A 24,069-nucleotide genomic window follows, 5' to 3' on the forward strand; every position below is an offset into this window, starting at 1 on the left:
GGACCAGAACCGACGCACATATGGGACCCCAGCGCGCCCAAGGCGAGGACCCAAGCCAATGATCACAGCACCTGCCCCTTAAACTTCTAAACAATACAGCAGATGTCCTTCTTTGCAAGTGTACACCTAGTGTCCTCTCCTAGCCTATGAAATGTGTATATTAATTACTCAAAGAAGCTCCATTCAGAAAAAAATACATACACACATATATAAACTTGCTGAAAGCTGAAACACAGCGTGGCTCTGCTGCAATTTCAAAATACACCACAAAAGTTATGAATTTGGGGGCCAGCACTGTGGCATAGCAAGTTAAGCCAGTATCTCACATGGGTTCTGACTACTCCACTTTTGATCCAGCTCCCTGCTAACGTGCCTGAGAAATCTTCCATGGGGATACCTGAAAAAAGCTCTGGGCTCTGGGTTTGGCCTGACATAATTCCAGCCACTGTGGTCATTTGAGGAGTGAACCACAGATGCAAGGAATCTCTCTGTCATTCTGTCTCTGTGTCTGATTCTCTTTACCTTCCAAGTAAATAAGTAAGTCTTCTTAAAAAAAAAAAGTTATATGCTTGTTTATATGTATGAATAGGACCATTTCTGGTTCCCATAAAAAGGACAAGCATATGATATAAAAATAATCAAAACTTTAATAAACTAAAGAATAACATTTATTAAAGCAACATAACCTTAATGAAAGTCAGGGAAAGAGGAGCAACGATGAGGAAATTAAACAAAGATCAGCCCAGAATGAGATAAAATACACACACAAACGTACACACCTACACACACACACACAATCCCAAAGCAGTATTACAATATCTACGGGAGAGCATAATGACCTATTCTAACACTGACTGGAAAAAAAAAAAGCAGGAACTGTGCCACAATGCAAACCCTGTCTTCCTTACAGAGTCTTAGGACTTTCCAATTCTATGCCAATTAAAGAATTCAGTGAAAAGATACATATTTTAAATTATTTGCATTAGAATTTTCCCCATCCCTCCCTCAAAAAAAGGGAGGAGGAATAGAGAAAGGGAAGGAGAGAGGAAGAAAAGGAGGAAATGAAGACAGTCACAGATGGTCTAATACATAATGAATTCTGCCACCCAGATGTCTTATCAAAGGATGGCAAGCCAGAGAGAAATTGCTCACCATCTCCTCTTAGAGACAAGGCCCAGGGAAATTGACTCGATGAGTGTTACCACACAGTTACAGGTAGAACCGGGACTAAACCACATATTTAAGAGCATTTGTAGTCAGTAACTTACAAATACTTTGGATATCTAAAGTCATGGCAGTTTAAAACAGAACAAAATGTCTTTTGCCATTAATATTATTCACATTAGTTAATCAAATTACCAGACTACACACAGACACACGTAAATTTTTTTATTTTGTAATTGCAATATGATACCAAAAAAACTAATTTCTAGGAAGAAAAAAGAAGGTATTAAATTTATTGAGTAGTTGGGTCCTGTGCACTGAAGATGGTTTTCATGTAATCCTCACAGACTAGAAAAGCTGTTTACCGTGTTACAAATGGAGAAATGAGGCTCGTGCCCAAGAACTACTGAGATAACAGGAATGCAGAAGGTCTGCCTCATGCTAAAGCCATCGCATTTTCTACTACCTCAGACTTTTCTATCCAGCAAGAACTACAGGCACACAAAAAAGCATTCGGAGTAAGAATTCAATTCCTCTAAACTTTGCCTGAAAATTTTTCTGAGTTCACCAACACTGCCCTCAGCAAGAACCATGTGGTTCCATCTGCACCCAGACAGTCCTAGTTGACTCATGCCGGCACTGCAAAATTATCAACAGCATCCCTTTTCTATTCTCAAAAGTACCCCTGTGTGAAGCATAAATGACCTGGCCGCCTCACTTAAGTCTCTCCCCACCGCTCTGCCATCCAAGCGTGCCTGACCGCAAAGCAGCTCAGTTACCTGCTGCTATGGCTGGAAAGCATCCCACAAATTTATGTGTTGGAAACCTAATCCCCCAATGAAATAGCATTGGGAAGTGGGACTTGATAAGAGGCAGTTGGATTAGAGTCATTATCGAGAAGGGAATTCAAGGGCAATGGTTTAAAAAAAAAAAAAAAGAATTCTGCCTTCAAACTCTTTCTTTGGTGTGTGCATGTGCTCCCTAGCTCTTCACCTTTCTGCCATGTTATGACACATGGCAAAGACCCTCACAGATGGCTGTGCCTCGTCCTTGGACTTCACAGCCTCCAGAACAGTCAGTTTATTACCCGGTCGGTGGAGCTCTGCTACAGCAACAGAATGAAGACTATGATACCTGCCAACCTTCTCTTTCAGCATAAATGCCCATCTATGGAGGTTTCTCAAGTCAGTTAACTGCAAAAAATGACTGAGTAAATTCATTTTCTGCTGAAGAGCAGAATATTCTAATAAGTGGACAATCCCTCGGTGTGACTTCAGACAGTGTGATAACTTCACATGAAATCAGGCAGAATAGAGGCAGCCGACTATTCTGAGCAGATGAGACCTATCAAGCCTCACGAGCAACTGGGTTCTCAGTCAGGCTTTTCTCCTCCACCCACGGGAAAACGTACAGGATTACAGGATAGTAGCTGTTCATCTGAAGCTTCCCAGGGCAGGCACAGCGAGTTACTTGTGTTCCTAAGGGACTGTAAGTGGCATGTGTTACTGTTAATAAGATGATACCCAACCTCTTTGTTCTGAATGCATAATATCAAAGTTGGTCTTCGCTTTCATAATTCATTTCAAAATTTTAGACCTGCAAAGGAACCCGGGTATCAAGCAAGGCTTGTCTTACAAAAGGAGAACATATGGCCCAGGAAAGAGAAAACAGCCACCTATATCACAAACCCAGCACTGGAAACAAGGTGTCCTCCTTTCCTCTGTTCTACAGGAAACCCCAAGTTCCTACATCATTCATTGCCATGGCTTTTATGTCGAGACTCAGCACTCTGCTGGTGTTAGACTGAAGACTTGTTGGAATAACTGATATGTAAACATTTCCAGCTGTTAGATGAAGCTGCATTTTAACCAACCCATCAGCTCCAGCAACATCAGTCTTCCTGCAATACCATGAACTCTTCCAATATTTCTAACATTCTGAATTTGTCTTATAAAACTAAGTAGCTAAGAGAAAAATAAAAAAAGGCTATTAGTAGTCTAATTAAGACCCCAAGAAAATGAAAATAGTGCAGCCAGTTCCTCATCCCAACTCCCTCCAGACTTTGGCACAACAGGTTGCTACTTTGTCATGCAGGCATCCCAAAGCAGGGGGCCTGTTCAAGACCCAGTCTGCTTCCAAACCGGCTCTCTGTTAATCAGCTTGGGAAGGCAGCAGGAGATGGCCCTTGGATTTGACCTGCCGCCCAGGGAGGCCAGGATGAGTTCCTAGATCCCAGATTCAGCCTGGCCTAAATCTAGCTGTTGTTGTATAGCAGCTACAATCAGGGGAAATAAACAAGCAAGTGAAAGGCCTTTCTCTTGCTCTGTCTCTCTCCCTGTCTCTCTCTCTCTCCTCCACTTATTCTCAAATAAACCAATCTTTTTTTTTCTTTTTTAAACAAACATAATTAGGTCCACCAAAATTACAAAAATGTTAGCTTCCTAATAAGCTTCTCAATAATGTTCAACTAGGGGAGAAAAAGTAAAAAATTCTGAAATAACCCATCAAAGATTGTGTTTAAAATCACAAGTCTAATATTGCAATGAAACAGAAACTAGCTATAATTAAGTGTGAAAATGAAAACGTAAAGTTTGAAATTTTTTATTATACATATAAATGTTTAAGCTAAATGTCTAATGTTTTAAAAATAAACATATATTTATATTTTAAATATAATTAGGTATGCAAGAATATTTCTAGCTCTATAGGAATTGAATATTCTTATATTTAATTCTCAGCTTTTAAACATGAGTGTTCAAACATATTTCCAGTAACCTTATCAAGTATATATCCCACGCTGACATTCTTACTTGGCTGCTAATGTATTATGGAAGGGAGTGCTTTGCATAAATTACAACTATTTACACAGTATCCTACAACAAACTTTATATTTCTGTGTAATTCTTCATTTCCTAAAACCATTTATAGCATCCTAAAATAATGAAAATTCACTACTGCTCATTTATTCCCAAATTGTAAGCAGTAAAAATAGCATTTCAAAGTGATTTACTTTCCTGCAAAAAAAAAAAAAAAAAAAACACACTTTAAGGAATTTATTTCCTTGGGCCAACAGAAAAATGTTCAAACTTGACAGTCCATGCCTTTCAATTCTGTATTTAATGTAACTTAAAAAGTCATTTGCACATCCTCCTACTGCTCACTTTTCCCATGTTTCACAACACAAATAAGCTACTCCTTAACCACTACTGTTAGCCATCTGAAATGGCACCTCCATTCCCTTCCCAGACACCCCGAAAGAGCCCACTCACACATCTATCTTGAAAATGGCACTTGTTTACAGCCACCCATATGTCACCATTCAGGAAGCAACTGCTACCATCCTCTTGACTAGGTATTGGCAGGCACATGTGCTGCAAAGGATTGTGGAGCCAACCAAAAGGTGGCAGGGGCTCAGAACATTTTTTTTCAAGAATATTACTTCCAGAAATTTCTGAATATTTTTAAAAGGGGGTATAGTGGAAGACATCCATCTCTTTATACTAAAAACTTTGGACTGGGAATAGAGTCTAAATTCCAAGAGGCAGGAACATCATGGCCAAGCTTTTTTTTTTTTTTTAATTTATTCATTTTCATTGGAAAGGCAGATTTACAGAAAAAAGGAGAGACAGAGAAAAAGAGCTTCTGTTCGCTGGTTCACTCCTCAAGTGAGTGTAACAGCTGGACTGAGTTCACCCAAAGCCAGGAGCCATCAGCCAGGAGCTTCTTCTGGGTCTCCCATGCGGGTGCAGGGTCTCCAAGGCTTTGAGCCATCCCGGACTGCTTTCCCAGGCCACAAGCAGGGAGTTGGATGGGAAGTGGAGCAGCTGGGACATGAACCACTGCCCACATGGGATCCCAGTGGTTCTGGGATAAGTCAATAGGCTATCATACTAGACCCGCCAAGCTTTATCCAAGTCTGATATTGCTACCCTAACTTACCTGGTCTATTCATGTTGCCATATAAATGAGGGTGGTTTACGATCTGAGTGCCTCACTATACTATGTTGTTGTGTATAACATTTCTATCACAAGCATATCATACTATTCTAGGTGTACTAGAAAGATCCTGATACAGAGTGAGTTACAAATTCATTTGCTTTTTGCCTTTAAAATAAAACAGGCTTTTGCATATTGTTTTGGGTTTACTTAAACTATGTTTGGCAATAACATGGAAAGAGTTTGAATTAAAAAACAAAGTATCTGACCAGAAAGGGGAAAATCCAGGCATTCTTCTACAAACACGTGAGAGTTAAGGACTGGGGGTGTACAAAAGTGACACAGGGTCTCAAGGTATGCTGAGAAGGAGACCAGAGCACTGGTAGGAAGACAGATTACTGCTACTGCCACGTCTCTGTTTTTATTCTTCTTCATTGAGCCCAGAAGCCAAGCACTGGACAAAAAGAGCAATTTAGGAAAGCAACCTGGAAAAGCAGTTTGAGACAGTGAATGTAAGTAATGATACTGCTTTCTTCTTTTTTTACCACACCTTCCTGCATGCCTCTTAACCACTCGGAAAGGGCAGAGCATCGTTCCCAGAGAGGGTAAACCAAGGTGCTTGGAAGATAGCACAATGAACATAACTACAGAGGCTCCACACCAGCTGAGATCCAGGGTAAAAGTTGAGCCAAGACAAGGGCAGAGGTGGAACTTTTCAAAGAACAGCAAAGACCTTTAGCTAAAGCAAGAACAGACTTCCAGATTTTATCTTTCTCCTTCCTTATTCAAGCAGCAACAGCATAATAATTCTTTACCTTTTTGGCATCTAAAGGAGAAAAAAGAGAGAGAAGAGGAGAGAGGGCTGGAGCCATAGGGATATAAATGGGAACATACAGGAAATACGGAAGGAGACCTTCAGGGTTTGCTAAAGAGAATGGATCTTTAACAGGCTGCTTCTCACCCAGTAAGACCTAAAATAACCATGCTCATGTTTCCATTTTGTGGAGTTCTTTATCCAAACACCACATCCAGTTTATGGGCATTTCTTTTCAAATTACTTTAGGGGTCGTCACCCCAAATACACTCCTTTGTGAGGAAGACTGACTGATATCACAATCACTTATTCAGACTCTTAAAATCTTCAGGGCCAGCGCTATGGTACTGCTTGCTAAGTCACCACCTGCAAAGCCAGCATCCCATGTGGACACCAGTTTGAGTCCTGACTGCTCCACTCCCAATTCAATTCCCTGCTAACATGTTTAGGAAAGCAGGCCAAAATGGCTCAGGTGCTTGAGCCCCTGAAACCACACAAGAGAACCAGAGGAAGCTCCTGGCTCCTAGTTCCACCCTGGTACAGCCCCGGCTATTGCAGCCATCTGAAAAGTGAATCCACAAATGAAAGATCTCTGTCTCACCCTCTAACTCGGTCTTTCAAATAAATAAATAAATCTTTAAAAATACATCTTCAAATTTCTCCAATTCTTGCATTTATCCACACATGATCTATTATTGGGCTGTGCAAGTGTCAGCTCTATTTTACAGATTGTGGGAAATGAGCACACAAGAGGAGTTAAGAACCTAAGACACTAAAAGAATACACAGCTAAGGGTCCTTAGAGAGAAGTCAGCATTCACTTCACTCACATGTTCAGTCATTTGTTCAACAATCCTCTTGTGAGCGCAAGTCCCAGACACTATCCAGGGATCTAAAAAGTCAAAGATAAATCAAACTCACCCTACTCCCCAACCCCATTCTCCCAACCAACCTGCACAGACCACAGATCCCTAAGAGCACAGCGCCTTGGTGTTGAATAAATGGAGCCCAGAGAAGCCCCACAGTCAGATGAGATGGCACCAGTGTTGGCAGAGTCCAGGACTCCTGGCCTCCAAACCGCATTCCTCCCATACACCAGGCTAAGGAAGCTCTGACTTCCTGACCCCCTAACACGGCCAACAAACTACTTCTCTGCCTCTTGGGGAGGGAAAAAATAAAATATGAAACCAGGGAAAGGGAAGAAAACAACCCCAATCACATCCCATTACAACCAAGAAAAGCCTCATTCACCTTCTGAAAGCAGCATGAGAACCAGGGGGAATGCTTATCATCCTGATGAAGAAGACCTAGGGCAGAATTCTGACTCCATTACTCAGCAGCCAGAGAACTCAACAGCCATTTTCCTGCATCCAGAACACGAAAATAACAATGCATAATACTTTCATACTGATGTGAGGAGACAGGAAAAGTTGTCCCAGTCCTCACTGAACAAAACATTTTGAACTGCAGAACAGTGTGTATAACATAACAGGCTCCCATTTTTTTCTGGAAGAAAGCAAACACTCAAAAAACCTTCTCAATGGTCAGCCCTCGGAATCATGAAGAGATAGGAAGCCTTGATTTTCTTCCTCACATCCTTTCCTATCATTAGATTTCTTCCAGGAGCATATATACTGTCAATTTTAAAAACAGAAAAATATAGTCATTTAAAAAGAAAAAAAATTGTCCACATACATATTTATAACATGTGTACCTTTCTGTATATACATTATGCACCAATATTTCTTGTTTCAAATGGGAAAAATCTAATAGGTTCAGACCTGCCTTTAGATACCCTAAACAAACTACTAAGTCATACAGAATATGAAATGCTACTTATGTAAAACAACAAAACACTATATGCATTGTAGGAGGACATTGTGACCCTAGAGGGTCAGCTAGCACAGGATTGCAGTTCATTGGACAGTATTTGCATGAGAACAACCAAATGGCTACCTTTCGTATACCTGATTGGATATCATTTGTATAAGAACAGTTGAATGGACAGTAGGTGTGTGAGAACACTTGGTGGAATATACAAGACAAAAGGAGTTCCAAACCAGAGCATGGAAACAGTTGATGGGTTTTGTTGCTAAGCTCAATACCTCCTCTCTTAACCCACATAACCCTCAGTGTATACAGACTGAGGCCACTAATAAACTTCGGCTTTGACCATCAGTCAGGGTCCATGCATGTTATTACCGGCTCCATTACCAAGTCCATCGCTGCGGAAGAGCGACAATGCATAACTATCTAAATATATGTGAACAGACTTGCAAGAATACATATACCTCTAACAACATACTTTTACACTGCTGAATTGTTTGTAAACAGAATGCTTTCAGGTAGGTACTCATTCTGAACTTAGGTTGGTTTTCCATTTTCAACATAATATTCCACCTCAGAGATTTACCTGATGATGGCTGCATGAAACTTCACATGATGTGAGAAATAATTATGCATTCTATATTAAAATGACCAATTAGCATGCAGCTCAGGTTCCTGTCTTCTTCCTTGCCCTCCACTCCCTGCTCAACCCTAGAGCCTCACTGAGGACTTCAGCCTGACTGAGGAATAAAGCAGCAGTAAGGCAAGGGGCAGACAGGAGGCCTGGAGAACAGGTCAAGGAGAGAAGAAATGGAACATGAAATACCGTAAGAGCTCAGTAGCGGCTGTAGTCAACACTATCTGAGAAAGGAACATAAAACTACATTTTTTTCCTTTTCAACTCCACCATTCAGAAATACTCTCCTCCGCCTCATCAAAAGTCTTGTGTTGGCCTAGTAGGAGTTAACTCGGCATCTCTGCAGACACACAAATTCCTTTAACAGTCATGCTTCGCCCTGAACCTTCCACAACAGGGAGCAGGTGCTGACCACTCTAATCCACATTTAGTCCATGCTTCAACCATGCACTTCACCTAGAGGCCACTTCATACAAATCTCCTGACAGATTTAGCCTATATTTTACCCATTGCACATCACTTATTTGCATCATTGATCTGGCTCTAAACACCATGGTACTTGATACCTTGTATATCATCACTTTTGAGGGTTCATCTTATGTCCCTTTTCCAATGGCTTGTTTAGTTCACACTCAATCGTGTAAATTCTCCCCAGCAGCCGTGCCCCCATCTGCTACAGCGGAAGACCTTGCGAACAATCTCCTTCTGCCCAGTCCCATTCACCTACTACCATTTTCTTCTTTAGATCTCAATTCAAACGCCTCTTCCTCAAGGAAGCTTCTGAGGCACACACACACACACACACACCTCTCTCCTACAAATCTGCGTCTCACCCTACACACAGGTCTGTCACTGGATTTGTCACATATATCGATACTATTTTTATCAACCTGTTTCCCCCATGAGACGAAGCACAAACTGAAAGGTTCATAAATGCAATCTCTCTCTGGTTGATTCATCATTATGTATCCAGCAGCTACTGTGGCACCCAGCATCTACTAAGTGCTTCATAAACACTAGTTAAGCAAAGAATACATGAAGCATACATCAGCGGTCATGTGGCCTGCTTTTTAATAAATTTACTTGGACATGAAGTCAGCATGAAATCATTAAGCAATAAAAAATAGATGGACAGATATGAATAGACATTAATAGATCTTAAACCAACAGAACTACACATAAAAACTGGAAAATTCTTTTATTAGCTTACAGAACTGTAGGAACTATTTAAACATGCTTTTTATATCTAATATATCTTCTACATGCACATATTTTAATCCACTGAAGGAGGCTATTTGTGGCTTCCTGTTCCTCGTGGCTCATTCTATTGCTTGACATTGACCTAAAATCAAACTTCAGGAGGGCCCAGTGCAATGGCCTGACTCCTCCTCCAAACACCAGGATCCCATGTGGGCATTGGTTCATGTCCTGGCTGTTCCACTTCCCACCCAGTCCCCTGTTTGTGGCCTGGGAAAGCAGCTGAGCTGGTCCAAAGCCTTGGGACCCTGCATTTATGGAAGACTCAGAAGAAGCTCCTGGCTCCCTCAGATTAGCTCAGCTCCAGCCACTGTGGCCACTTGGGAACTTGGAAAATAAAGCAGCAGCTGGGAGATCTTTCTCCCTGTCTTTCCTTCTCTCTACAAATCTGCCTTTCCAATAAAAGTTAAAATAAACATAAAAAAGCACTTAAAAAAAAACTTCAGGTAAACAACTAGAAAATCCCATGGTGACTCCAACACTCCTTCCTTTTTGCCTTCTTATTATGTAGGAAACACTAAAATTCTGGGAACAAGATGTGTGTCACATGTTGGAAGTGTTTGAATCTGCTGAGAACATTCGATCTATCTCAGCTAAATGCATGAGGAAGCCACATGGTCCCAATCTAATGTAACATAGAACACACTAATAAATTGAGGCAACATTCCACATGTTATCACTTTCAGCTTTGCACAACATGTGAAAACGGGTTCACAGCACCACTTGGTCATGTCAGAAACTGGAAGGGAGGATACACTTCAGTGATTTATCATAGTCACTCACCTCACAGTAGTGGCCAAGGGAGTGCATTGCAACCTCCGGATGTTTGGTACAGATGGTTTACTTTCAAAAAAAGTTCTTTTCTAGAGATTATTTACCTTTCAAGTGCTTGGGCTTCAATGTAGTCCCAATTGATATGGACAGGCGCAAAGCAAACAGTACTAGGAACTGCTAATGAGAAATCGTTTTTTTTTTTTTAGACTAGAAAAAAAAAGGTGATTCTTTTTAAAGTATTGCATCATTTGTATGCCCTCAGGGGACTAAATAGCTGTTTGTTGTTTTTGTCTTCCAGCTCCTCCCCCAATTCCCAGCAAAGTGGCACACAAATCCACTTTCATCTACCTCCACTGTTTCATTCCAAACAGTCAAATACAGTTGGGTTTTCTGGCAAGCCATTTTTCATAAGCTAAAGAAGAAACATGAAGTAACTTCAGAAAACTAATTTAAGTATAATTGATCAATATTTCAAAAAAAATGTTATTAAGAAAAGTAAAGTCTGGGACCTGGAACGGTGGCCAAACGATTAAAGTCCTCGCCTTCAACTCTCCTGGATCCCATATGGGCACCAGTTCTAATCCTGGCAGCCCTGCTTCCCATCCAGCTTCCTACCTGTGGCCTGGGAAAGCAATCCAGGATGGCCCAAAGCCTTGGGATCCTGCACCCGCCTGGGAGACCCAGAAGAAGCTCCCAGCCCCTGACTTCAGATCAGCTCGGGCTCTAGCCACTGCAGACACTGCGGGGGGGCGGGGGGGGTGATTCATCAGATGGGAGATCTTCCTGTCTCTCCTCCTCCCTGTATATCTGACTTTGCAACAAAAGTAAATAAATCTTAAAAAAAAAAAAAGAGGAAAGTGAAGTCTGACTTTAGGTATCTAGCAGTTCAGATTGGTGAGAATTCACTTAAGTGGCACTGCATAGGCATTCTCAGAAAGGAAACTCAAAAGTCAAAGGATATTAAGTGGAATGCTTGAGATTCCCCTAAAATTCCTCTTTATCAGTGATCAAACATTCCAGGCCTTCCTCCCAACAGGTAAGGTAAGGTGTCTACCTCCAAGTTACCCCTCTTCATAACAAAAAGCTAGGCTTTCCCCACTCTAATTAACAAACAATTAACAAACAAAGGCTCCACGCTGAGGAGGCAATTAGACACCTTCATTAAGCAGCAGACCTGGGGTAGGCATCTCAGACGGTCCAGCCTGATCACTGGGTTCTGAAGTTAAAATACTCAGGGATCTATAAACACTTATCAAGTCACCATTAAACTCCAAGAAATACAAGGAAATCTTAAAACACTATAAGCAGATCAATTTCACAACACAAGAGAAGAAAATCACCTGAAGTTCTCACTATCTTTTAAAAAAACTAATTATGAATCAAAGGAAACATGAGAGCCCCATGAGGAAACTCTTCTTCTGAGCCACAGTTTTGCGGTGATTAAAATACTTTACATACTTTACATCCAGTGATGTAAGTATATCACTTGTAAAAAATGGGCTTCCGGGGGGGAACCTGCTCTGCTACAGCTGTGTCATACATTTATGAATTTATCTTGTTGAAGACCATCCCAGTGGGTACTTCCCACATCAAGTAAAGACCATTCTGAATGTGGACTAAACATATTTAACAAAATTTCCCCATCCAGATGAACTATTCTTTAGAAATAGATTTTACCAGTTTGACCAATGATTAACAGGGCTTCTGCCAACACAAATGGAACCGCTTCAATTGGGTGATGTCCGTGATTAATTTATTTTTACATAAAAGAGAAGAAAGGCACACCTTATCAGGAAGCCATCATTCACAACCTAATCTCTCTTTAGAATACCTCACCTGCTAGAAATTTAAGTGATGGTAACTGTCCAAATATTTAGCTTCACTTAAAACTATTTCAGCCTAAATCCCAAGGAAAAACCATTTTGATGAAAATACTTTGTTTCATTCCCTGTAAAGCCCAACATAAAGCTAGATGCTTTAGTGGAGTGGTAAGTGCCGCTTTGTTCCCATGGCAACGAAGCTCTGCTACCTGTGGCCATGATTTGCTAAGAATTCCTCCAACCAGTAAATTCTATGCTGTGCATTCATAAAACCAACAGTATGACTCTAAGCGATATAAAAAGGAAGGTTTGTTTTGCCACTTATGATTTATGAGTAATATATTTATCACACATGGACACACACAAACACTACTGCGACTCTCCCAACTGCCCCAGAAGGAGGGGCCACCATACCAGATCTCCATTGTTAAATGCTTACAAAAACACTACAGTGTTTTAGATGTCACTGAATCATGGAATGGTGACCTGTTTCAAAAAAAAAAAAAATGCACCTTAATAGGGACTTCCTGCAGAGAATTTTAGCAACAAAAGAAAATGTATTACTTCTCTCCCATCTCCATCCAGGATGACAAAAAGAAAGCTGCTGAGGTATATAGTTCCCTATCTGGCCCACAGCGTGCAGGCTTCCGACCTGATAAAGCTCATTTAGATAACATCAAACCCAAGAATAAACAAAAAGCCAGAATACCAAGTTGCCCCTGACAGCTACTCACCCTCACTGGGGGGCTCCAGGCTTGCACCCGAGGCTGCTGTCCACTCTGCGAACTCTGCAGATCTTTTGAGCTATTAGCCACCGTGCTGCTCTGGGCCCTCAACGCATTGGTGCAGTTGGTGCCACTGCCACTGCCAGGGCCAGGTTTCCATGGCCTCTGCTTGATGCCATCCAGAAGTCTGACCAGCAGGATGTTGCTAGGGAGCTCCTCCACGCCAGAGCCTACAAGGGTCCTACACTCGGGACACCTCAGTTCATTTCGGGAACCTACAATCCCCAGCAAACAGCGTTTGCAAAACGTGTGCTGACAAGGCAAGACCTTCGCCGAGGCATCCAGGCGCTCCAGACACACAGGGCACTCCAACAGATCCAGCAAGGCCGATTCATCCATGTTGATCTACTTCGACTCAGAGAACAGCCTCAGAAACGCTCACAGTCGTGGGCAGCCCTCAAAATGATTCATGTCACATCCATGTCAGGCCTTGCTCTAAAGTCACGGGGAGAAGGAAGAAAAAGAAAATCATCAGACCTGTTATCTGGGGGAAAAGTTCACTGAGGAGCTAAGAACTGAAAAGTACACACAAGTGCTTCCTCTACCAGGCGTGCGTTTGCTTTCACACGGGGTTCCCAAAGTCAATTAAAAACGAAATGAGCCTCTTTAACTATTCAATATTAATCCCTAAAGATATAGAGGAGTTGGCTGTGCACAGTTGCCTATGCCATACACAGGATTAATGAAATGCAATTAAGCACATAATTTCTTCGGCTCTGAAAATGATATGAAGACTTCACCTCAGAGAAGAAGGTGAGCAGAAGCAACCAAAAGCTTCCTCTACCTGAATCCTTTTAAGGCCAAGGAAATTCACAATGTTTAAGTCACTGGCATCCCACACACCCAGCCGCATGTGATCTTTCTGCTAAATGATCCCAGTATTAAATACACATGTTTCTTTTGCTCTGAAATATACAACAATTGAATCCTGCCCAATCAAAAAAGGGGTGAAGGTTGGCAATCCTAAAGGACACAACTAGAGATTTGCTTGAAAGCAGCTAAAAGATGCAGAAAAGCAACCTTCAGGGCAGTGCTGTGCAGGGAAATCGCTGAACGGCCTGTTCTAATCCCATTCAGAAAATCTGGCCAAACTGCCACCAAAAGAATTTGACAATGGAATGCTGGCTTGAAAACTGTGCGCCTAGTAAGAACATGGGGCCATGCAGGGGGGTGAGGGGAAGCACTGAAACCTGTTACTGTGCTGCTCCTTTCCAAAACTAAGAGAAACGTGAATACCCAAGAAAGGGGGGGATAGAAAGATTTGGATGGAAGCATTAACAGCTGTTCCTGACACAGTGAGGCCGCGGGAGCTGCAGGGCTGCCCGCGCCTCCCTTCCATGCTGCACGCACAGGTACTGCCGAACCTGCAAGCAGGCGCGGTGGCCCGCAGCCGCAGACACACCCCGGAGCCCAGGTGTCGGCGGTGCCCGGCAGGGGTGGTCTCGGGCTGGGGCCGCAGCTGCGACCCGGCCGGGCTCAGAATGGGGCTGGCCCCTTCAACAGTCTGCCATCATCTCCCGCCTCCCTTTAGGTCAGGCCGGGGACAATAATCTCACCCCACCCTAACCCCCCCGACGACTGCTGCTGGAAGTTTTCAAGGACTTCCAAAAAATAAATAAATGCTCGGCCTTAAGTTGCAAAAACTCAGCCCGGCAAAGTGCCACGGAGAAAACAGATCTGAAAGCCCGCAGAGATGAGGCGAGCGTCCCCAAGGGAAATCCAGTCAGCGGGGAAGCAGGGAGTGCTGGGCTGCGCCCCCGGGAGACCGCGGCACCGAGCCCAGACAGCTTCCTGCCCAGAGAAGGCAGCGAGGCCGCGGGTTTCCGTGGCCGCAGGTCCGGGCTCCTGGCTCAAGGAGACCTGAGGGTGAAGGGACAGGCACTGACCAGCGCGGGGGAGCGGGCACACCTAGAACCTCCGCCTCCTCCGCACAGCCCCGCCGAGAGGGGCCGCCGCCGGAGCCCCGCGCCCCGCCGCGCGCCCTACCTCGCGCCTCGGCTCCTCCTCTTTGTTCGCGGCCCCGCAGCGGCGGCGGCGGCCGATGCAGACACGGCCCCGTCGCGCCCGCCGCTCGCAGTGTCTCTGACGCCTCGGTGGCACCGGGCGACTCCTCTCTGCCGCCCCCCTCACGCGCGCACACACACCACGCCGCCGTCGCCGCCGCCTCCCACTTTCCCAGCCACGGAGGCGGAGGAAAGGGAGGAGGAGGAGGAGGAGGAGGAGGAGGCCGAGCCGCAGCCGGCGCCCGGGGCGCAAGGGGCGGCCCCGCGCCACAGCGCCTCCCCCCGGAGCGGGCGCCGCACCTCGGGGAGGCGCCCGGCCGCCGCGCCAGCCTCCCGGCGCTGAGGTACCTGCGCTCCTGCCTGCCTGTGCCGCCCCGGGGCTGGAGGGGGACAGCGGCGGCCCCAGGGGACGTAGGGAAAGCTCTGAGGCCAAGGGGGTGGAAGGCAAGGAGGGAGGTTTTGGCCAAGATGCTTTCTCCCTGAGGAAAACACGCCTGGGCGGGTGCAGGAGGACTGGGGAGTTGGGGAGGGAAGGGAGGAAAGCAGGATGAAGATGCCAAGGGGGGGAAGGAGAAGGCGGCAGAGTGAAGATGGAAGGAGCCACGGGGCAAGGACCCGGCTGCCTTCTACTCTTACCCGGCGGGTCAGAGCGGCCCCGGACGGACGCTGCTCGGGACGAGAGCTGCCGCGGCGTGGGAAAGGCAGCGTCCGGGAAGAGAGTGGAAGCTACCCAGACGGCAGCCGGTCCACTTCCCCTTGCGTCTGCTTGTCCGGCCCTGGACACTTTCTTGGTGGAGTTAGAGTGTTAGCTCTCAGGTCCGGGAGAGGCTCGGGGAGTCGGTTGGAGGACAGCACCTGGGCCGTGCCCTGCTGTCGAGCCCCCAGCCTCGGTCTCCCCGGGACCCAAAACCAGAGCCAGCCCAGATGATCCTTGGCCCCCACAGTCACAATCAGAGGGGAGGGAGGCGAGGAAAACGCTCCAGTGGGTGTGGGCTGCAAACCCAGCCTTGGGAAGCGCTGAGGTACCTGCCCTCAGGCGGAGGATTCCAGGTGCCACCTCCAGAGAGCTGGCAAGGTGGAGCCAGCTGAGAGACACCTTTCATCTGCACCTGGAAGGCATCGGGGTAACCTTTGTTTTCGTTGCTGCAAGCACACACCTGTAAACTCCCAAGAAGAGCTGCTTGGAAAAACGTGTTGTCCGTAGGTTTTAGCGTTTGTTTTTCAGGCATAAGTTAAAATGCATTTTGGATCTCAATGTGGTTATTACCCCCCAAATGAGCACAAACTAGGTGAGGATTGCGCAAGAGATCCCCGAGGGACCACCAACCAGGCAGTGTGAAGAGGATTCGGACTCCTCTGGTTTCCAGCAGGGCCACAGGAAAACCATTCAAGACAGATGAGGATCATATGAGTAAGAAAAAATGCTGTGACTAAAACGTTATCGCTCACTAGGAACCGGGCGCTCTGCAGGACGTTTTGCATGCATTCATTCAATTCTCACAGCAATCCTCCATACCATCTTTCCTCAGCTTTGTTCTAAATAGATTAATATGCTGAGAATCATGCTGTAAGAATGCCAAAAATAATGCTCACCCATAAGAAGTGAGTAAATATGTACATGCATTTGAGCTGAGAAAGACAAGAGGCTGGAGCGTTTTGAATCTGATGATCTGTAAAGAAGGCATTCTGAAAGCGATCAGTTAACCCGTGCAGTTCTGCAGCTGGAACTGCAGAGGAAGGTGAGGATGACTGAAAAAAAACAAATCAACAAACAGATCAGGAATTGGATATTCACTTTACACTCAAAAACTGAAGCTCCAATAGATTAACTTCCTTTGCCCCAGGTCATATAACAAATAATGTTGAAACACGAGTCAGCCTTAGCTCTTTGGATTCCATGTCCAGTTTTGTTTCTACTGAACTAAAGAACTCTTTTGCACATCACCATCATATCCCCCATCCCATACAAACTGCTTTCTTCTCTAGAGAGAAGACTCTCAATCATAGATTACTCTGGAAAGAAAGGGCAATTTTTACTTTGTTCTTGTTTTAGAGAAAACAGTACACAATTACATAGGCAGCTCTTGATATGCTGGGCAAGAAAATCAGGAGTCACATTATTTCCAAAGAACTGAAAATGGCGTGTCCTAAGCAGTAATCAAAGGCGCCAGCACACACATGCACCCCCTGAGTATTATCTGGGACATGGCTACTGTTCTTTGAAAACCCCAGGTGTGTGTTTTTAGAACACAATTATGTTATTAGCTTGAGTTACTCCAGCTATAAAATGAAGCCTTAGTGAAGTTGTTTTTACTACTTGAGCCATTTTCTGTCCATCAAATGGTGAAAAAAATAATACTTTTCCCTGGACCATTAGGTGAGACAATGGGCTGGCTCTTTGTAATCTGTATTTCTCTTAAAGGAAGATATTGGCATTATCATTATCTACCAAGAACCTGACAGTTATACCAAGCAAAATCTTTTCTTCCCAGCATCTTAAAACTACTAAGACAATACTAACGTCAAGGGAATACTGTGGGGGAAGGGACGGTGTGGGAAAGACAGACACGTTCCATTTCTTTTCTGGGAACTGAGCACAGTGGAAAAAATGCAGGCAACTTACACTCTGACTCCCTGTGACTTTGAGTACATAGATGAAAAATATAAACACATCCCTTGGCATAATAACACTAGCTGAGATTCAAGACTTCAAAGTACTTTCATATGTATTATCTAATTTATCTTCTCATGTCATCATCCCTCCGGAGCAGTAAAGGCAGATATAATTAACCCCATGTTACAGATTGGGATAAATAAGGTGTAGAGAAGTCATTGCTCCCAGCAAAGACAAAAATAGGGCTCTTAAGTTCTAGTCCAGAGCATTCTTTCATAAGCGTTGGTACTATACTGTGTGTGTGTGTGTGTGTGTGTGTGTGTGTGTGTGTGTGTGTGTGTGCGCACGCCTGGTTATCGTTTTCCTCTAAAAGTTGTGCTTCCCCCAGTTGTTGTGATACTAGCACATGACAAGCACTCTCCACCCCTTTTCCCAAAGGCCATCTCTAATTTCTTATCATTCGTTGCCATCCCACCATCAATGAGTCTTCTAGCTTCTCCCAAACTGGATTTCCATTTTCTCATCACTGTGCCAGCACAAATATTTGCATATGGTTTGTCCTTTAAAGAACTCATGTAGAAATTTGAGCCCCCTGTAATAGTGCTAAGCAGCAGTGAAGAAGTGAGAGCTCCACCCTAACGCAGGAACTGAGCTTGTTCTCAACATTTAGGGACAGGCGCAGGTTACAAAGTAAGGCTGCCTTCTGTGCTCTCTCTGCAACGCACTTTAGCCCCTCTGATTTTCCACCAGATCGTGAAGATGTGCGTGAGGGCTTCATGGAGAGCTAGCACACTAATGCCGTGCTCTCTTGCCCTGCGCAGCCTCCAGCACTGTGAACAGAAGAAACCTCTTCTCTTTACCCAACCACAGATGTTCTATTATACATCAAAGAAGAGGACTCAGACTCCACCATTGCACCTGAATGCTTCCATCACATCTTACCACTCCTGCCCTCATAATCTTGCCCTGAATATAAGAACATCCAGGATGAGCTACCTGTCATGTTACTCCCTTGCTCATCAATTTCTTTCCATTACCCTGGAATAAAAATGAGACTTGTCTCAGATCTCACCAAAAAAAAAAATTGTGTCACCTGGATCCTGTGTTACCATTTCCTACCATAGACTCCATCCAATTTTTGGTCCTTTTTAGCAATGTAGTTTTTTGATTCATTACTGATTGCCTGTCTCTCTTACTCAATTGTAAGTTTCGTGAAGGCAAGGCTTGGCTTCCGTTTCTTCACCATTGTATCCTGGACACCCAATGCATAGTGAGTGACAGCAAGTAATTCTGAGAAGAGTAAATCCAGTATAGAGTTGAGTGCATTGCTATCCTACAACTACGTATATTCTTGGTCCTTCACTGCCTTATAGGCAGTATTCCAGGTTTCACTTGGAATTCTATCATCTATTAATCAATAAACTTCATGTGTGTAGGACATTGTGACACTGGAAGATCAGCTAGCACAGGTTTGCAGTTCATTGGACAGTATTTGCATGAGAACAACCAAATGGCTACCTTTCATATACCTGATTGGATATCATTTGTATAAGAACAGTTGAATGGACAGTAGGTGTGTGAGAACACTTGGTGGAATATACAAGACAAAAGGAGTTCCAAACCAGAGCATGGAAACAGTTGATGGGTTTTGTTGCTAAGCTCAATACCTCCTCTCTTAACCCACATAACCCTCAGTGTATACAGACTGAGGCCACTAATAAACTTCGGCTTTGACCATCAGTCAGGGTCCACGCATGTTATTATCGGCTCCATTACCAAGTCCATCGCTGCGGGAGAGCGACAATGTGGAAGATGAAAACTTGTGTTTCTTCTGCTTATATCTCATAGCTAAGCAAAAACAAAAAACAAAAAAACACCTAACCATGTGAAGCAGAACATAAATCCAATGCCAGTTTATTTTCATTCTAGGTCTTAGTTAATACTGTCATCATCTGCCTACTTTTCCAAATAAGCAAGAAAACAGTTGTCTTCAACTCTCCCTTCATCCCCCTCTCATCAAGAAGGAAGATCCAAGGATCATCAGCAGTACACTTAAATTCCATTGGCCTCCAAATAGTTTCTTCACACCTGTTTATTTCTTAGTTGAACAGTAACTGCTTCCCCAGCCTGCAGTTTCTCTTGGGTACTTAGTTCTGCAGAAACCTTTGGAGTCAAAACGGCTTCATCACCTACTAACTGGGTGACCTCAGGCAAGTTTCTATGATGTAAGTTAATGAAAATAAAATGCTTAGAACTATGATAAATGTATAACAAATGAGGGTAGTAGTTTTATTAGAACTCAGATTCAGTCCTGGTTCTACTATCCATTAATTGAGTGACGTAGCAATTTTCTTCGATTTTTTTACTTTCAAATTCCTCATCTGCACAAGCAGACACAATATTATCTACATTGATAGCTTATTGTGAAAAAATGAATTATGGACCAGCAAGGTGGCATAGCATGCTCTGTAGCATTAACCCTGGATGCCAGTTCAAGCTCTGGCTGCTCCATTTCCAATCCTGCGCTCTGCTTATGGCATGGAAAAGCAGCAGAAGATAGCCCAAGTCCTTGCGTCCCTAAACCCACATGAGGAATCCAGAAGCAACTCCTGGCTGCTGGCTTTGAACCAGTGCAGGCTCCATCTGCTGTGGCCATTGTAGGGTAAAGCAGCAGATGGAAGATCAGTCTCTCTTTCTCCCTTTTCTCTTTGTAACTGTCTTTCCAATAAAAATAAATAAATGTTTATAAAGAAAATCAGCACAGCCTATTTCTGGAACATAGTAGAGACTAAATGGCGTTATTTGCTTCTTTTTTTACTATTGTATCTGTGTCTATTTCCGTGATTAGAAAATGGATTGGATTATGTATAAGTTTTTTTTTCTTAATAATCAAAAGCCTATTTCCATCCTAACTGCATAAAGGACAATCAAGGGCAATGAAATCCCCTCTTATAAGGTGGTCAGGAAGCATCAGAATTGACAGGAAACCAGGGCTGTTAGAGTCAGGCAAGCCCAGCACAGCTATTTTCATCTGCAGTAGTGGGAAGGTGGTGCAAATTCTACTGTCTGACAAAAAAAAAAAAAAAAAAATCTAAGCAGATGGAGTATTTATAGGCGCTTCCTGAGGATCTCAGCTCAGTCAGAGGATGCTATAGAGAAAGTTAGACTGATGAGTAGGAGGTAACCGAACCCCATCTTCCTCCAGCCTGCTCGAAACAGGTCTCAGCATTTAAGGAGTTTGATGATAGAAAATCTGGGTAGAGCTGGAGTCCTCTACAGGAACTAATGATAACCCAACCGTCAGCAAATGATCCTTGAAGCTTTGCTCAGTAAGAATCACCCGAAAGGGCCCGGCGCGGTGGCGCAAGTGGTTAAGGTCCTCGCCTTGCACGCCCCGGATCCCATATGGGCGCCGGTTCTATCCCAGCAGCCCCGCTTCCCTTCCAGCTCCCTGCCTGTGGCCTGGGAAAGCAGTCGAGGATGGCCCAAAGCTTTGGGACCCTGCACCCGCGTGGGAGACCCGGAAGAGGCTCCTGGCTTCGGATCGGCATAGTATCGGCCCGTTGCGCTCACTTGGGGAGTGAATCATCGGACGGAAGATCTTCCTCTCTGTCTCTCCTCTCTGTATATCCGCCTTTCCAATAAAAAAATAATAAAAAATAAATCTTTAGTTAAAAAAAAAGAATCACCCGAAAGCTCACTAACACTGCAAATGTGATGGCTTGTTCCCAAAGACAGGTTTCAAAGGCCTGGCCTGGGTTCAAGACCCAAGTGTTTGGAGGCTGGCATTGTGTCACAGTGCATTAGGCTACTGCTTGTGATACTAGCATTCCATGTCAGTTCAAATCCTCCATGCTTCACTTCTGATCCAGTTCCCTGCTAATGTGCCTGGGAAAACAGTGGAAATGGCCAAAGGGCTTGGGCTTCTGTTATCCACATGGAAGATGAAGTTCCTTGCTTCTGGTTTCAGCCTAAACCTGGCCCGCACCTAGCTATTAAGGTCATTTGAGGAGTGAACTAGAGCATGGAAGCACTCTCTCTCTCTCTCTCTCTCCCCTTCCCTGCCTCCCTCATGTACATCTGTGTGTGTACTGTTTCTCTGCCTTTCAAATTAAAAGTAAATGCTAAATAAATAAATAAATAAATGAAAGAGTTGATTTGAATTGTAGGTGGTGCTAGCATCACAATTTGCAAAACAAGAATCCTAGGATCATCCAGAAACATGTTAAAACCGAAGCAGCTGCAGCACAAACTACAGAAGCTCATCTTAGAGGGCGCTCCAGCCTCTCAGGATGTGGGGTGAAGGAGCTAGTCTTGGTTTGCTGGTGAGAACGCCAGAGCAAGTGAGAGCCTCCATCTCCGTTCATTAGTTTCAACTGACCTCCCTCTCCCGCAGCCTACCAGTCTCCCCTCAATAAATGTTGGCCAGATATGTAAATCAAGCTTAAGGAGCTTAAACATTGAAGTGGTCATTTTTGCCTCCAAGCAAGCTTATCCTCACCCAGTCTATCAGAGTACAACCAAATAACCCTCCACCACTTTAGCTATCCTTGGGAAATGAGATGCAATAAGTTTAGGAACCTTCTTTATTCAATACAAATTGTTTATCAGTTCTCAGAATTCTTTCTTTCTGGTCAAACTTAAGAGAAAAATTGACCTTTCTGATTCATTTAAATATGCCATCTTCAAAATATACGTACAAGGAAAGCATACATAACACACGAAATTCAACTATTATTCAGGATACTTTTTTTCTTTACAGAGCGCAGCAAAAGATGTGAGTATTCAACATTTTACCAATCTTTATCCAGAAGTATAGAGAAATAGAAGCTTTATTCTCTGCTTCATAATGAGTAGAAATGATTCCATCATGACATTTCCTTTTGTCTGAAGCAAATTGTTCACTTTTAAAAATGCATGTTTATGTTCACAAAAATATAGTTATACCAAGTGGTACCAATCATACCACACTTCAGCCTTGTTTTTCTGAAAACCTTTTTAAACATATTAAGTGTTATTTCTCTTTTTTGAAAATTGGTTTCTTTACTATTTGTCTCTCATTTCAATGAAAAACATTTACTACGTAAGCTTTCATCTTGAGCCTAGCACAATAGCCTAGTGGCTAAAGTCATATTTTTGCATGTGCCGGGATCATTTATGGGCATTGGTTCGTGTCCTGACTGCTCCACTTCCCATCCAGCTCCCTGCTTGTGGCCTGGGAAAGCAGTCAAGGATGGCCCAAAGCCTTGGAACTCTGCACCCATTTGGGAGACCTGGAAGAAACTCCTGACTCCTGGTTTCTGATTGGCGCAGCTCGAGCCATTGCTGCCTCTTGGGGAATAAACCAGTGGATGGAAAATCTTTCTTTCTCTCTATCTGCCTTTCCAATAAGAATAAACCTTTTAAGAAAAGAAAAAGAAAACAAGTATATAAAATTATGATGTAAGTTCTTTTTTTTAAAGATTTATTTATTTTTATTGGAAAGGCAGATATATAGAGATGAGGAGAGACAGACAGGAAGATCCTCCATCTGATGGTTCTCTCCCCAAGCGACCGCAATGGCTGGAGCTGAGCCAATCCAAAGCCAGGAGCCAGGAACCTCCTCCAGGTCTCCCACACAAGTGTAGGGTCTCCCAAACTTTGGGCAGTCCTCAGCTGCCTTCCCAGGCCACAGGCAGGGAGGCTGGATGGGAAGCTGGGCCGCCAGGATTAGAACCGGCACGTACAAGGTGAGAACTTTAACCATTAGGCTATCTCGCCAGGCCCATGATGTAAGTTCTAAAGAATATTAATATTACTATTAATATTAATGTTCACATTAGGGATAAAACTTTTTTTTAAAAGATTTACTTATCAGTCAGATTTACAGAGAGGATAGGCAGAGAGATCTTTCATCCACTGGCTCACTCCCCATGTGGCTATAGCAGCCAGAGCTGTGCCTATCAGAAGCCAGGAGCCAGGAGCTTCTTCTGGGTCTCCCATTCAGATTCAGGGTCCCAAGACTTCAGGCCATCCTCTACTGTTTTCCCAGGCCACGAGCAGGGAAGGGAAGTGGAACAACCAGGATACAAACCAGTGCCCATATGGAATCTCAGCGCATGCAAGGTGAGGACTTTAGCCGCTAGACTACTATACTGGGCCCCCCCCTGTTTTTTTCCCAATTATGTAATGTGTGAATCAGGAAAGCATACCAAGATTAAAAGAGCAATTTTAAATTTTGTTTAAGGCTAAATATAAATATATAAATATAATTTTAAAAACTGAATGTCATAGTATATATATCAATCTTAAAGAAGATTTAATACATTCATAAAATATGTGTAAAAAGTACTGAGTAACTCATTGAAAATGTTATTGAATTAATGTTACTGAATTACATCTAAATATCACAATCTAGAAAACAATGTTTTTAATTTCACTCAAAAGAATCTCTTTCTCC

At 43.7% G+C, this 24,069-nt stretch overlaps 1 protein-coding gene across 1 annotated transcript in view; it reads right to left on the minus strand.

Annotated features, from left to right (window-relative positions):
• The window catches only part of SH3RF1 (SH3 domain containing ring finger 1), a 165,641-nt gene extending 150,544 nt beyond the window's left edge, over nt 1-15,097 (minus strand). Inside the window, exons 1-2 of the mRNA XM_040966231.1 lie at nt 15,000-15,097; nt 12,963-13,448 (exon numbers count right to left, since the gene is read on the minus strand). Coding sequence (XP_040822165.1) covers nt 12,963-13,352 — 390 coding nt within the window. The 5' untranslated portion in view covers nt 13,353-13,448; nt 15,000-15,097. The remainder of the gene's footprint in view (nt 1-12,962; nt 13,449-14,999) is intronic.
• Nucleotides 15,098-24,069: the final 8,972 nt, after the last annotated feature.

This window comes from Ochotona curzoniae, unplaced genomic scaffold (genome assembly GCF_017591425.1).
Source record: "Ochotona curzoniae isolate NIBS_2020 unplaced genomic scaffold, NIBS_Ocur_1.0 scaffold_4505, whole genome shotgun sequence".
NCBI lineage: Eukaryota > Metazoa > Chordata > Mammalia > Lagomorpha > Ochotonidae > Ochotona > Ochotona curzoniae.